The sequence below is a fragment of the Simochromis diagramma genome, unplaced genomic scaffold, assembly GCF_900408965.1.
Source record: "Simochromis diagramma unplaced genomic scaffold, fSimDia1.1 OVJJ01000816.1, whole genome shotgun sequence".
Lineage (NCBI taxonomy): Eukaryota > Metazoa > Chordata > Actinopteri > Cichliformes > Cichlidae > Simochromis > Simochromis diagramma.
Window position 1 is genome coordinate 17505094 of NW_024386908.1, and position 12874 is coordinate 17517967.

The following is a 12874-nucleotide window of genomic DNA, read 5'->3' on the forward strand; positions in this document are numbered from 1 at the left end:
CTCTGTATGATGTCAATAAGAGTTGATATTGCTGACATCGCAGGTCAGAAGAAAACTGGCTTAAATAAAAAGGAGCCACCACAAAATGAAGGCTTCACTGAGGGTCAGGACAAGATAAAGAAGCATTATTTTGAACTGAGGATCATGCTAAGCTACTCTAGTGAAGTCCACACACTTGACTGTTTAAGAAGGGACCAGTGTATCTTGAATTTTTTCTCTTTATTTAAAATTTATTTGATTTACATTTTCAAAAGCTTTTCATGAGGCGTTCAGAGAACTTTGGTAATGTAGGCCCATGTCTCCATGCTTTCATATCTTGTAAATATGCAGAGCATTCACTTCATTAGAATGAAATCCTAATTTCATTTTATTTGAACCTCAAGATGCAATGGCACTCATGTAGAGAGACTGATTTCCAGCATTGGTGCATCAAATGCAAATGGTTTGGTCTTATTGGACACTCAAAGCATGTCACACAAATTCCAATGCATTTTTCCAGCAGTCCCAATTATAACTTCAAGGAAGCGACATCCTCAGACTACACAAATCGAGGTGGCTGCTATTTAAAATGTGTATAAAGTGGTCTTTAATTTGCTGTGGAGGACATGGCCGTGAAAATCTTTGGCTCAGAGACACGACAGGGCTTTTAAAACTATCAAAAGAACAGGGGCTTACATTTATGGGGAAACTACTGTTAAGTTTTATGACTGCTTGTTATTTGGAATTTAGAATGAGCGGATTTAATTGGATGGAGCAGAAACATACTTGGGTCCATGACTTAATTGGCTCTGCTTACCGCTGGATTCTTAGATCATTAGAAAATCCCTGCCTGATAAATAAGGCCAGAGCTTAAGGACAAAAAAAATCCTGATTATTCTCAGCTGCAGACGACTTTAGTCAGACTGTACTCACTTTTCCAGCTAAAGGAAAGGCTTTGAAAGACTGGAAGAAATCAATAAGTTAGAGGTTATTGTGATAGGAGAGAACTTGTAAGTGGTATTGTGTGTAGGAAAATTCAGGAAAATTATAGGAACATTTCATGGTAGGTAACAGTTACCCTCAGTGCTTTATGTTTGTTTTTTCGCTTTGTTATTTCACCTTTTGTCACCATGAAAATCATTAGTGCGTCTCTCACATCTCTGATGGTAAACCAATGTGAAGACTCCCATTAATCAGCATGAGCTAATTAAGCAGCTCTCACATATAAACAAGAAAAAACAAGCTTTAACTGTAATTAAGAAGCGTAACATAAACAAATGGAATAGCCAAACTTCTTTATAGTTTCCACGATTTTTACCTCACCACAGTAGATGTTCAAAATGCAGATATTTAGAAGTTAACAAACTCAAATGGCAGCAGATACGGTATGTACCAACACCACAGTGGTGTACCAAGAATGGGAAAAGATTATAGGCGTATTCACACTGGAGAAACGCCTTGCCTCTGTACATACTGGAAGAAGACTGAGCCACCCATGGGCTTCAAAGCTTCATCAGAGCACTCACATTTTTATGATTTTCTTGAATCAGTCCATTAATTAAAGTGTGTTTATTTGTCTCTATCTTTATAAATATGGACACCTGACTGAATATTCCTGCTTTCAGGGCCTGCTGACTTAAACAGAGTTCCTTGTCAGGCGTCAGATGAAGCCAAAAAAGCTCCACCAAAGGCCTGAAGGGAAAGATTCTGATGTTTGAGCCAAAGCGCTGCACGATCTGCTGACCTCCGCTGGCAGAGGTTCACAGAGTGCCAAAGTGGTGATGTGCTCCAATCTGTGAACCCAACGGGTGACGAGATGCAGACAAAATTCAGCTTTGTACATGGAAGTACACCAAGTTTACAGCCGAGTTCAGTCTTTAAGAGAGTCAGTGTCAATACTGTAAGTTAATTGATGAATGTCTTCTTTTAATGTTAATGCTTTTAGGATGTCCATTGCTTCTTTTAAACCTTTTAAAGCTCCACCGCCATCACTTCTTCCAGAGATAAGAACAGACTTGTACAGTTCTGAAAATGCTGAGACACTTCCATCAAAACCAAACAATAATTCATAACAGACATGTACACGGCTTCAGTGATCACTCTCGCCACAAACACCAGACCTGTGACTTCACAGCTTTCAGGTGAGGCTCAGTACCTGTGAACTCTTTCTTGCAGCGATCTCGGACACTCTCCTCCAGATTCTCCAGCTGGTGCTTCACCTTCTCGTATTCCCGTTCTGCCTGCTGACTCTTCCTCCTGTTGGTTTACAGACCCAAAAAGCAAAAGGGAGCGTGTTTATTGGCACACGCAACAATTAATTTGTCTGTTTGACCTCATATTCTTCTAACCTGTAGCAGTAGACTGACACGGCGATGAACAGCAGCATCGGTATGATCACCGCCGGGATGATTATAGCCAGAGGAATGTCGTCTTTTCTTGAGTAGTAGACCGAACCCACAACCCACTCGCCGTGGCCAAATTTCACCTGGAGACAGACAAACTTGGTCCTGTATCTGCTGCTGAACCTGAAAGCTCTCCTCTCTCTGTTTTATATCTTCATTGTTGTAAACATTTCCTTCCATATGAGACTCAGTAGATCTGCTTCTTAAACTCTGATGTATTCTTGTCCTACTGAAGGCTTAACACAAACCATATTCTTTCATTGCTGAGTGTTAACATGGAAAGTAAGTGAAAAGCTTGAGATAAAAAACTCTTTTGCAAGCACGTCCTGTGCCAAGATCAGCAGGGTTAACCCAGCATGTTATTTGATATGAAGAGAACCCGCGTGGTAACATCACACCAAAGAGCCCGGTGTGGGTTTGCTGTGAAGCAACAGTGCTGTTCTTTTACAGGATCTGAAAGACTAGCGTAAGAAGCTCTGTACTTTCCCTATGTCCTTGAGTAGCATCATTCCTGGCTGCCAAAGTGCTTAAAACGTCACATGCTCACCACCAGCTCCAGCAGGTCGTTGACTGTGTCTCTGCGCTGACGTTTAGATCTGGCTCTGGGCTGGGATGAAGGCGCCTCCAGTATCAGCTTATCATCCTGTACCGGGCCCACAGGAATGAAGAGTCACACAGGTGAACTAAACACATGCTTAGTGGAGCATCACTAAATATAATACACAGATCCTGATAAATGTTCACAGTTTTTTGGAGTCACAATAACAAAACAGTTTGTTTGGAACATATTTGATCAGCTGGTCTCTGAATGCTATTGACACCCTTTTCTCAACGAGAAGTCTGGGCTCGGGAGAGCCCGAGTGCCCTGGAGGGACTTTCCCTGCCGGATACACGATGGACGGGTGGCAGACATGGAGGATCGTGTGGCTGGCGGGACTGTCGATCGAGGATGCTGAAGATATCTACCTATTCGGAACCATGATAACAGGGTTCTTGCTGATCGGAGCTGGCTTGGCCCTGGCTTATCAGAGAATTAAGAAAGCGGAACCGGCTGCCCCCAAGGCTGCCCGCTGGGATTGAAACGATGGGACGAGGTGCGACTTCTCAGAATGGGCTCACTGAATGCAGCATGGTTAAGAGCTTGGAGGCGCTAACGGCTGCAGTGAAGGCTCAGAATAACACCTCTGAGCGTATATTGGATTACATCAGGGAAGAATCCACTCGGAACAACACCTCTGGGCGGAAGCTGGATTACATCGCGGATCAGTTGGCTGCAGTTGTGCGGTCTCAGAATCTGCTCTGTGAGCAAAAGAGTGAAAAGACCACGGAATTGAAGGTAAATGACATCATGGAGAAACTTGCAGCTATCCAACGGGAGATTGAGAGACCAGTGTCGGTGTCGGAGTGTTAAAAACAGCATGAAATTCTCATGAGTTGTTTGTAAAAGAAAAATCACCATTATAATGCGGATACCCCTTCGGCGCCAGCTGTGGGCTCAAGGCCGGAGCTGAACAAAAACTCCCTGATAACGACTGTGTTGAGTCTGTTCCTTTCCATTCTATGCAAGGCCACCTGGGTTGGCTGGAAGACTGTTTACTTAGCCTGGCAGGACGAAGGACACAGTCTCAGCTGAACTCTGGACACGCACACACATACATATACTGATACTGATAAGCACTCACTGACGCATCACCCTCCCTACCCCGAATCCAGCGCCACCTCCAACGCTTACCTCCCCTCTGATGTGGACATCGGGTCAGTTGGAGGCGCAGTCGAAAGATTGCAGCTGTCCCAGATCAGATGTACACACTGGAACTCTTTCCCATGTTGCTTGTCTGTGTTTATTGTGCTATGGTGTGTTGATATCTGTGCATTCCTGTATTATCCTTCTGCGTTACACATTTCGATGTTTTTTTTCCTCGCTACCTAGCCTGACTTGTCTCCCCAATGTGATGTTTGTGTATTGTATGTACGGTCGGCAAGGTCTGTCATCTCGGTTGTGGGCAAAAGACCTGCAACTGACAAACAAAGGCTATCTTATCTCATCTCTCATCTCATTTCCCCTCTTTTTTTCCTTACCTGATAATTTTGCAGCCCCTCAGATTGATCTTGGTATTCAAAAAACAAAATCTATAAACCAGCACGTTTCATTCACTTTATCAATTTAAAGTGCAAGAGAAGGGAACAGAAAGGGAGGTAGCAACAGCTGCGATTAGCACAATAATTTCTGTTGGTTTAATCGTTTTACACCCACTGCAGTCAATTAACTGCCTGTATGCTGCTTCTGTTCTAAAGTACAAGAAGAAACACTTTCATAAAAATTAAAGGGGACCTATTAGTTTCACTTATCTTCTGTACTAATGCAAAAGTCTTGAGTCATCCTTCATTTCTTAGCAAACAAATACAAATACAAGGCCAAAATTCAACTGTAGTGAGCCTGAAATTCTTTATTCTTCAACACGGCTTGAGTTTTCTAAAACCGACTGAAGTAAATGAAGTAGTCTTTAGGAATAGTTCTCCAGGCTTCTTGAAGGACATTCAAAGCTCTTCTTTGATGGTTCTGCCGTTTGTTCTGTTCCCTCTCAAGATGATCCCACACTGCTTCAACAACGCTGTGGTCTGTGCTCTGGTATGCTTTTACTGCATTAAGAGTGTGTTTGAGATCATTCTCATACTGAAGAATGGTACGTTTCCTTAAGAACGGCTTCTTGACAGCTGCCCTTCCACTGAGAACATTTCTGATGAGGCTTCAGTAAACAGCAGATGGATCATCTGAAGGTCAAGATGTTTCTCTCAGGTCCTACATCACGTGTTTGCTCATTTTTTTTTCCTGTTTCTTAAGGACACAACTTTCAGATGTGGATCACATGCTGTAGATGGGTTTTTTTAAGGCTCACTATTTCTTCTTTTGTCAAATATATCAAGATACACTTGACACCATCTTGAAATATGGCAGGTTTCAAGCCAATAGTTCTTTGGGAATCACCTAGTTAGTGGAAGAATATTTTATGTCTGTCGAATGGTGTCAAATTGAGAATTTTTTTAGTGATTTAACTGAAGAAATGGGAACAAATTAAGTATTTTGCAACAGCCTGCTAGTAACGATTTGATTCTTTGCTAACAACATTGGTTCATCCCATGAGTTAGGTGCCTTTTTATGCTTGAGTGATTCACAGGTCAGAGTTAAGGTGCTGTGACCAACAAGCAGTCGTCTGAAAATGGGCAGGTACAAGAACTGGATTGAAAGTGAGTAAAAAAGCAGCCGATGCTCCGCCCAAAAAACAAAAAAGGTGAAAGATCTTCAGAAAGTTTGGAGAACAAGAAAAACAGGACCATTTTAAAATAACAAGAAGTTCTGGCTCCTTGGAAGCAACATAAAGAAATAAGGGGTGACTCAAGGTTTTTGCTCAGTACCCAAATAGATATTTATAACAGAGTGGCCCAAATGTCAACCAATCAGATCAAAACATTCTTAGAAATATTGATTTCTGTTTTTGGAAGCCAGCAGAGGGGCAAGAGGGAGCCCACAGGGATGGCAGGTCTTAAAGAAAAACAGGCTAACTGCTTGTTTTAGATGAGTGAGGATTTTTTCTCTTTAATCTGTATGATGCAAAAACTAAAATCCAAGTAGAGTCCAAAAATATAAGGAGCTGGAATGTGACACAACACGCTGCATTAACTAAAAGGAAATTGCGGTGTTTGTTTTGCTCATACAACAAAAGCAGATAAACCGGGAGGAAATATGTTTTAGCTGTATTTTCACATGGTGCATCAGAACTAAAGCTTTGGAAGATGTTTTGTTTTTGTCATCGTAACATCTTTGCAGTCTACTCATCAAGAGACGGCGCCTTCACTGAATTGTTTCCAAAGGAGAGATCAAGCGTTGAGTGTGTCCTAATGCTGCATTTTTAGAAGCCTGTATGTCTGTGGGAAGACAGACGTGGCAGACTCATACTCATACTCTCAGTTTAACCAACAGCCACGCAGTGTTAGACATGGATAACACGACCGTCTCATATCCCCACATTTCATAAAATGTGAACATCAGCTCCATGTTTACAGTGTAAACTTATTATAAAGCCATTATAAACTTTCCTCAAGCAGACAGTGTTTACCTGCAGTATGTTTACGTGACACGAGGCATCTCCAACAAACGCCTGGGCCTCTTTGGCTGTCATCGCCTTGGAGAAACCCCAACCCTGGCAAAAGTGAGAAAATGAGAGTGAGCTCCATTTACAGAAAAATAGTCAAAGAGGGGATTTTAAGAGCATCTCTAGCAATCAGTGCTCACAGTCACGATGATAATGCCGGTCTCTGTGATGACGTTCCTGGCGAGCTCGTTGAAGGTGGGGTTGGGGTGATAGTTGAAGCTCTTCAGCTCCTCGATCACATTGTCCAGCTGGAGGTAAATCCTGAGAGACTGAGAGAGGGTTTCGTAGCTGGAGTTCACTATCGGGGAGTAAAACTGGAGGACTGTGTCGTTCTTGCTCAGAGCCTCCTGCACAAACTAGGCAAATAAAAGAAAAAGAGTGAAATTATTCCGAGTGAGAACAGCTGAAGCATGAGCCAGGCATGTGTAAAGCTCAAAGAATCGGCTTTCTGTAAAAATCTTCTACACCAGACCTAAAACTTTCCCCAGCTTTGGTTGCTTCAAAAACAAAAACACATCTGTCAGCTGATTTAAAAAAAACAAACATTTTATAGTAATGTTTTTACTGTGGCGCATTTAGCTTCTATAAAGCCAAAAGTTCCCTGAGAAGGCAGTGGAGACCAAAAGAGGAGCTAAAAGGATACAAGGAGATACCTAGTAGATAACAGGGCTGTCAGATAATTCCTGGCTGTACAACCAAACAATCAGAGTCAGGTATATAGGTTGCTTCAACCTCCAAGTGTCCCAGCGAGTAATGGCAGGTGTTCAATATATAACGTATTTAATTATTTTGTTTGTTTTCAGTAGCTGGTGAACACTGAGTGTTGTGGAGACCAAAAACAGAGCTTAAAAAAGTGAAAAGGAGGCTGCCCTCTCTGAGCTCTGTGCTTTTGTTGGATTGTTGGATTTCTATTCATTACAAGTCTTTAGCTTAGAGTTTAAAGTGTCAAGAGATGACTACCATACATGGACAAAAACAAGGAACCCAAAAAGAGTTTTTATTCTTCATTAAATATGAAGTCTAGCTTGCCAAAATTCATTATTGAAATGGTGTCAGATTGACAGCAGAATGTCCAATAAAATCTACATATTCAAATACACAAAACCGACTCTTTTCTGCTGCCCTCGAGTGGACAAAAAATCTATTATTGTCAGATTAAATTCAGCTTTTTCTATTTTAACCTGCAGACAGTTTGATGGCAGTGAATCACAGCGCAGGTTTAACTTTTTCTTCATATTTCCTCCTCCTCTGTCTCTTTCCCATACTCCTTTTTCTCCCCCCTCTCTGCCTCCCCACTGAGTCTCCCTCTCTTTCTTCCCGGTTCAGACAGCAGCTTTTGATGAAGTGACAATAAAACGACTTCACCTCCTCTCCCCTGCAGTGAATCTTTCCTAAGAGTCTCTGTCACTCAAAGCTATTCAGCAGTGAAATAGCAGCGTTGCTCTGTTCCCTCAGTCTCAGGCTTTTGGCTCGGCGAGAACAAGCGGCAGATGAGGCTGCAGACTGACGTACATCAAGCTGACACTCTGCATTTATTAAAAACATCCTCACAGTCACACTGACTGCACATTTCGCCCCAAGTAATTCTAAAGAAACGTGGTCTTACAGTCTCTCACGATGGATGTTTTCTCACAAAAATCAAAATATAAGACGAAAACTTGGCTATTTTTAGCAATTATTTGTTCATTTAAATTGTAGAACACTGTGCTGTCAGTAAAATGGGCCACATATTGTAATGCCTTACTAGTTATAATAAAGACACACTCTACGTATGCCCCTGTTGAGTCACAATTTACCCAGACACTACGGATCTAAATGAGCAGTTTTGCTGATGTCCACTAACATACAATGTTCCAGATTCACACAAATACAATGACACATGTATTTTAACCCATTCAATATGAAATCTTTAAATGAAAGCAAATACAATTTTCTAAAGAACACACGACAACAGCGTTAATTTTTACGGAAATTTAAAGAAAAGATGAATTAAGGGTAATTGGTCATTTATCTTTTCTTGTGGGAAATGAAGTTGAATCGGTTTTTGCAAATTCTTATTCTTCGATTTGACACTCCTTTATTTCACTATTAAGTGCTTATGCTACTGTATTGTTATGCCTGTGTTGGTACACTGATACACTTCATCATGTTGACAAAAAAACAAAACAAACACAAGAAGCAGAATAATCAGATACCATTTAGCACGTTGCTAGGTGCTTATTAGGTATATTATTACTTATGAGAGCTTAATAATACATCACACATAATTCCACTGTAGTAGATATAAATCAGTTACACATTCAGGCAACTCGTCTCCAAACATCTGCAGGAATCACGGACATTTTTGCAAAGGTTTCTTAATAATTGCAGTGTAATTTATAAACCAACTGCAAACATGTTGCAATTAAATGAGTCTGTTTGTGCCAATGAGCACAGCTCGTCTGCAACAAGTCTCTTTGCAGAAAAGGACTCTTTACTCAACTATAATACTGATTGTATGAAGCTATATTCCTGTATGAAAGCAGGGTTTGCTGAGTGCCTTTGTCATAAATGTAACTATTTGTGAAGGATTTCTGAATTTCCGTTTCAAATTTTTGAGGTATTGGCTGTCTGGATGTAAAGTAGTTGATGAGAAACTATCTGCATGCTGCTGATCTGTCAGTTAATGTCCATATTACCACAAATACACTGCCAAATTTTACCCCATTTAATTGCAAACTGACTGCTTTCTAGCGCTTTTATTGCCATTTTGATGCCTCAGTGACAGTAACTGACAGTGAGTGGCCACAGACCTGATCCCCGTCTTCAAAGCAACCATTTCAAAGGCAACAAGGCTGCAAGTTCATTTAGGTTGCAAGGCTGTCTCCAACCACTGCTTTTTCGTAGTGTGATAACACCAGCTCTTACCTCTTCAGGCGGTGAATTGTGTGAAAACTCGTCAGGGGAGGGCTGGACTTTCATCATGGCTCTCTGGATGAGATCAAACCCGTTTCCAGACACCACAATCTTTCGACCACCGCTACACAAAAATAATAAAGAATAAGCTTATAAACAATTTTAAGGACTTGGATTTACATCTGGGGGAGGTTTTAGCTTCACTCCATCTCTTTATTTTCTCAAATGCTTAATAACAGCAAATTTAAATGTAAGTGAGACAACTTTATTACATCCTTTAACCTCAACACAAAAATGCCTCACATGGAGTACTTTATGTTTCTGGCTTTGTTGTTTTCTTTTTACCATTACAGAGTTTTTATTCGAATAAGGCTGTAGACTGATGCTGTACCAGTCAAAGAGAGCTTAGAGAACAGTTGGCGACCAGCTGGAAAACTCCCTGCAGTTAATGTTGCTAGGTGAAAATGGTCACAGAGGTATTGTTAAACCAAAAACCTCTGTGGCAGAATCCTGCAGCCACCCACAGTTTGCAAGATGCCGACTTGTATCCAAACACTCACTAGCTATTCACTAAAGGTTTGAGGCTAACTGGAAATAAAGACGATTCACCTTCAAAGTAAAAATGGTGCCTTTTAAGTGAACAGTTTCCATCCTCCTCCTGTTTGTATTGCTCTTTTTCAAGTTGCACTACCGATTGGTTATTAGTTAGCGAGTATTTGCAACATGGCGTGCTCCATGAAAACTATAGGTGACTGCGCCAATCTGCTGCTCTGGGTCACTTCCAGTGCTGCTTGTAGTTTTAGATCCATCTCTGGAATCCCAGATATAACCACTTACATGTGTCTGTAATTTGAATACGCGTCTCATCCAACTTCCATTCCAAACTCAAAAACCCAAATTTTATTTTGAGAGACTGATTTCAAAGCAGCAGCGGTCAAGCAACGCACAAGGTGATGACCTTTAAAGATACACAGATCAAATTTACAATTTACAAGTTTGCAATTTTCTTGAATTCATCATCTACATCTGTGTCAGGCGTCCTTTTGAGGGCTGTTACTCACTCAAACAAGCAAAACTGTGCGTGTGATGTGTTCACACTCACCATATGAAGCTGGCTTTGGGGTTATATTCCGTGATCTTGGGGTTTTCCGAGTACTGATAGGCTCCGTGGATGTCTTTGGTGGTGTTTGTCCCGTATTTCACAGTCACTGTTAAGCGGTCCGATGGGACCTTCTGCCCACGATACCTGCCAGTCTTACAGGTAATCTCTGTGCCGAATGAAAGGCTGAAGAGGAGGAAGGAAGAGTAAGAACATAGGCTGACTCGAGAAACAAGAAAAGCAATACGATCCCTAAATGGATGGAAAAAGTTCATGAACTCTGTGAAACAGTGCGACTGACTCATTTTCTATGTTGTATTTACTGATCTTGAAGAACCAAAAGAGAATATTTATGAATATAAATGAGTTTCAGGTCCATCTATTCTCTTTATTTTTTTTGTTTCTGGTACCATTTGCATTTTCCTTTGCCAGGTGCCACTTACACTTCACAGGGAACTCCTCCCACTGTCACAGCAACGTCCTCTTTAGTCGCCGTGTCCAGGTCTTTGCCTCCGATCGTGATCACCGTCCCTCCAGCTGCTGGACCCCTCTCTGGCATGACTGTTCTCGGTTCGGGGTCCTGCACAGAAAACAGGGAGAAAATGACCAAACTCAGTAACTTTAATGGGAATATGCTGCAATTTTCATACAATATGTGGACACTTTCTATTACAGAGGCTACTATGCATGTACATACATTTCATATATTAATTTAATCATATTTGTGTCTTTTTACGTTTCTACATTTTGTACATTTACTTTAGCAGTTTGAAAACAAAAAAGTTCAGATCACGTTTGACTGAATAGGTAAGAAAATAATTTGCCTTCTTTTCTACTTGATATAATGATGAAAATGCTGACTTTAGGACGAATCGCATAAGAGCAGCGGTCCCCAACCCCTGGGCCGAGTCGTTTGGTACCGGGCCGCAAGAGTTGAGGCTTGGGTGTGAAATGTATGGTTTTCAGGATTTTTATCGGTTTTCAGCGTTATTTTGTTATCATTTTTATCGTTACCTCGGTTTTCCTGAGTCTTTTCATGTGTATTATGAATAAATCTTCTTTTTTTCGGTACCGATACTATTTTTTTTGTTGTTGTATTTATCCGCGACACCTTAAAGGCCGGTCCGTGAAAATATTGTCGGGCATAAACCGGCCCGTGGCGCAAAAAAGGTTGGAGACCGCTGCATAAGAGTGTATATGTAATAAATGTTAATAAATTCTACAGCTGGAACACAAGCACGGACGTCCGCTGCGTTTGTGTTTTATTTCATCATTTTTTGCTTTGATTAAAAACGTTAAGCACATTAGAGTAATCATGTTTTAATTTAACTGTAATAAAAGCAAACAAGTGAATCTGTTCTATTAATGAACAACAAAATCAGCCCATTTGTTTACCAACTGAAGGTTTTACTGAAGGATCAAACAGTTGGAGGACAATTTACATCTGTTGATAAGAGCGCTGCGTTTATAAAAACCTCTCAACAGGCTAAGTCTATAGGAGGCTACTCCAGATGGCTGCTACTTAAATGCCGGCACCATAAACATATGCTGCACCACCTGGCTGTAAGAGCAAAGCAGCAGGTTCAGGTACACCATGTACAAAACCACACTTTAGCTTGTTAACATTATGAAACCAACAGAGTGATCGGCTGCAGTCAGAACGGCTTTATTATAGCGAAACCATGTACCTGTGTTACTGTAATTACTGAATTTATGTGATAAAAACCTTAAAAACTGGACAATTTGCCAAATCTTTATACGTATTCTTCAAGTTAAGCATGATTCAAGTAATTTGTATTTTGTGGGGGATTTTTTAAATCAATTTGAAATTTTAATTTTACACTTTTTGTGGAAATATGTTGCAAAAAACTACATCATTTTATTTTTCAAAATACATTTTACAAAATGACTCTTCAAACATATGTTTAATTTAGAACTCGCTGCCTGGGGGGCCACTTGTAGCCCACATCACCCCTACTTGCAGTCCGTATATTGACATGAAGAAATGTAATACAATTTGGCCCTTGAAGTAACTTTTTTGTTAGGGAGTATTTATTTGTTGTTGAATGCAATGTTAAAATAAGTTCTTTAAAAAGCAAAAAGTTATTTAATATGAAGACAATATAAGCAGAGAGTACAAACATGTTGAGGGTTCGGTAGTTCAGTGAGAGAGTTATTTGTAAAGAAAACAATTTTCACTAGCAGTCAAAAACTAACGTGTACACTTATGTCTGCATTTTTATTTTGTTAAATATGAACAAAACAGAAGTGTTGCCACGTGTCTGCCCAGAAAGAGAGGACCAATTTGTTTATTTGGTAGTTCAATGAAAAGCTTCAGTTAGTTAAGA

General features: G+C 40.6%; 1 protein-coding gene across 5 annotated transcripts in view; it reads right to left on the reverse strand.

Moving 5' to 3' along the window:
- plxnb2a.1 (plexin b2a, tandem duplicate 1) overlaps positions 1 to 12874 on the reverse strand; it is a 225747-nt gene that overhangs the window by 17557 nt on the left and 195316 nt on the right. For all 5 annotated transcript variants that reach the window (XM_040035794.1, XM_040035799.1, XM_040035798.1 and 2 more), the window contains 8 exons: positions 10970 to 11106; positions 10530 to 10712; positions 9440 to 9551; positions 6673 to 6888; positions 6497 to 6580; positions 2929 to 3024; positions 2328 to 2464; positions 2135 to 2235 (listed from right to left, as the gene is read on the reverse strand). In XM_040035794.1, the coding sequence (XP_039891728.1) occupies positions 2135 to 2235; positions 2328 to 2464; positions 2929 to 3024; positions 6497 to 6580; positions 6673 to 6888; positions 9440 to 9551; positions 10530 to 10712; positions 10970 to 11106 (1066 nt within the window). The remainder of the gene's footprint in view (positions 1 to 2134; positions 2236 to 2327; positions 2465 to 2928; positions 3025 to 6496; positions 6581 to 6672; positions 6889 to 9439; positions 9552 to 10529; positions 10713 to 10969; positions 11107 to 12874) is intronic.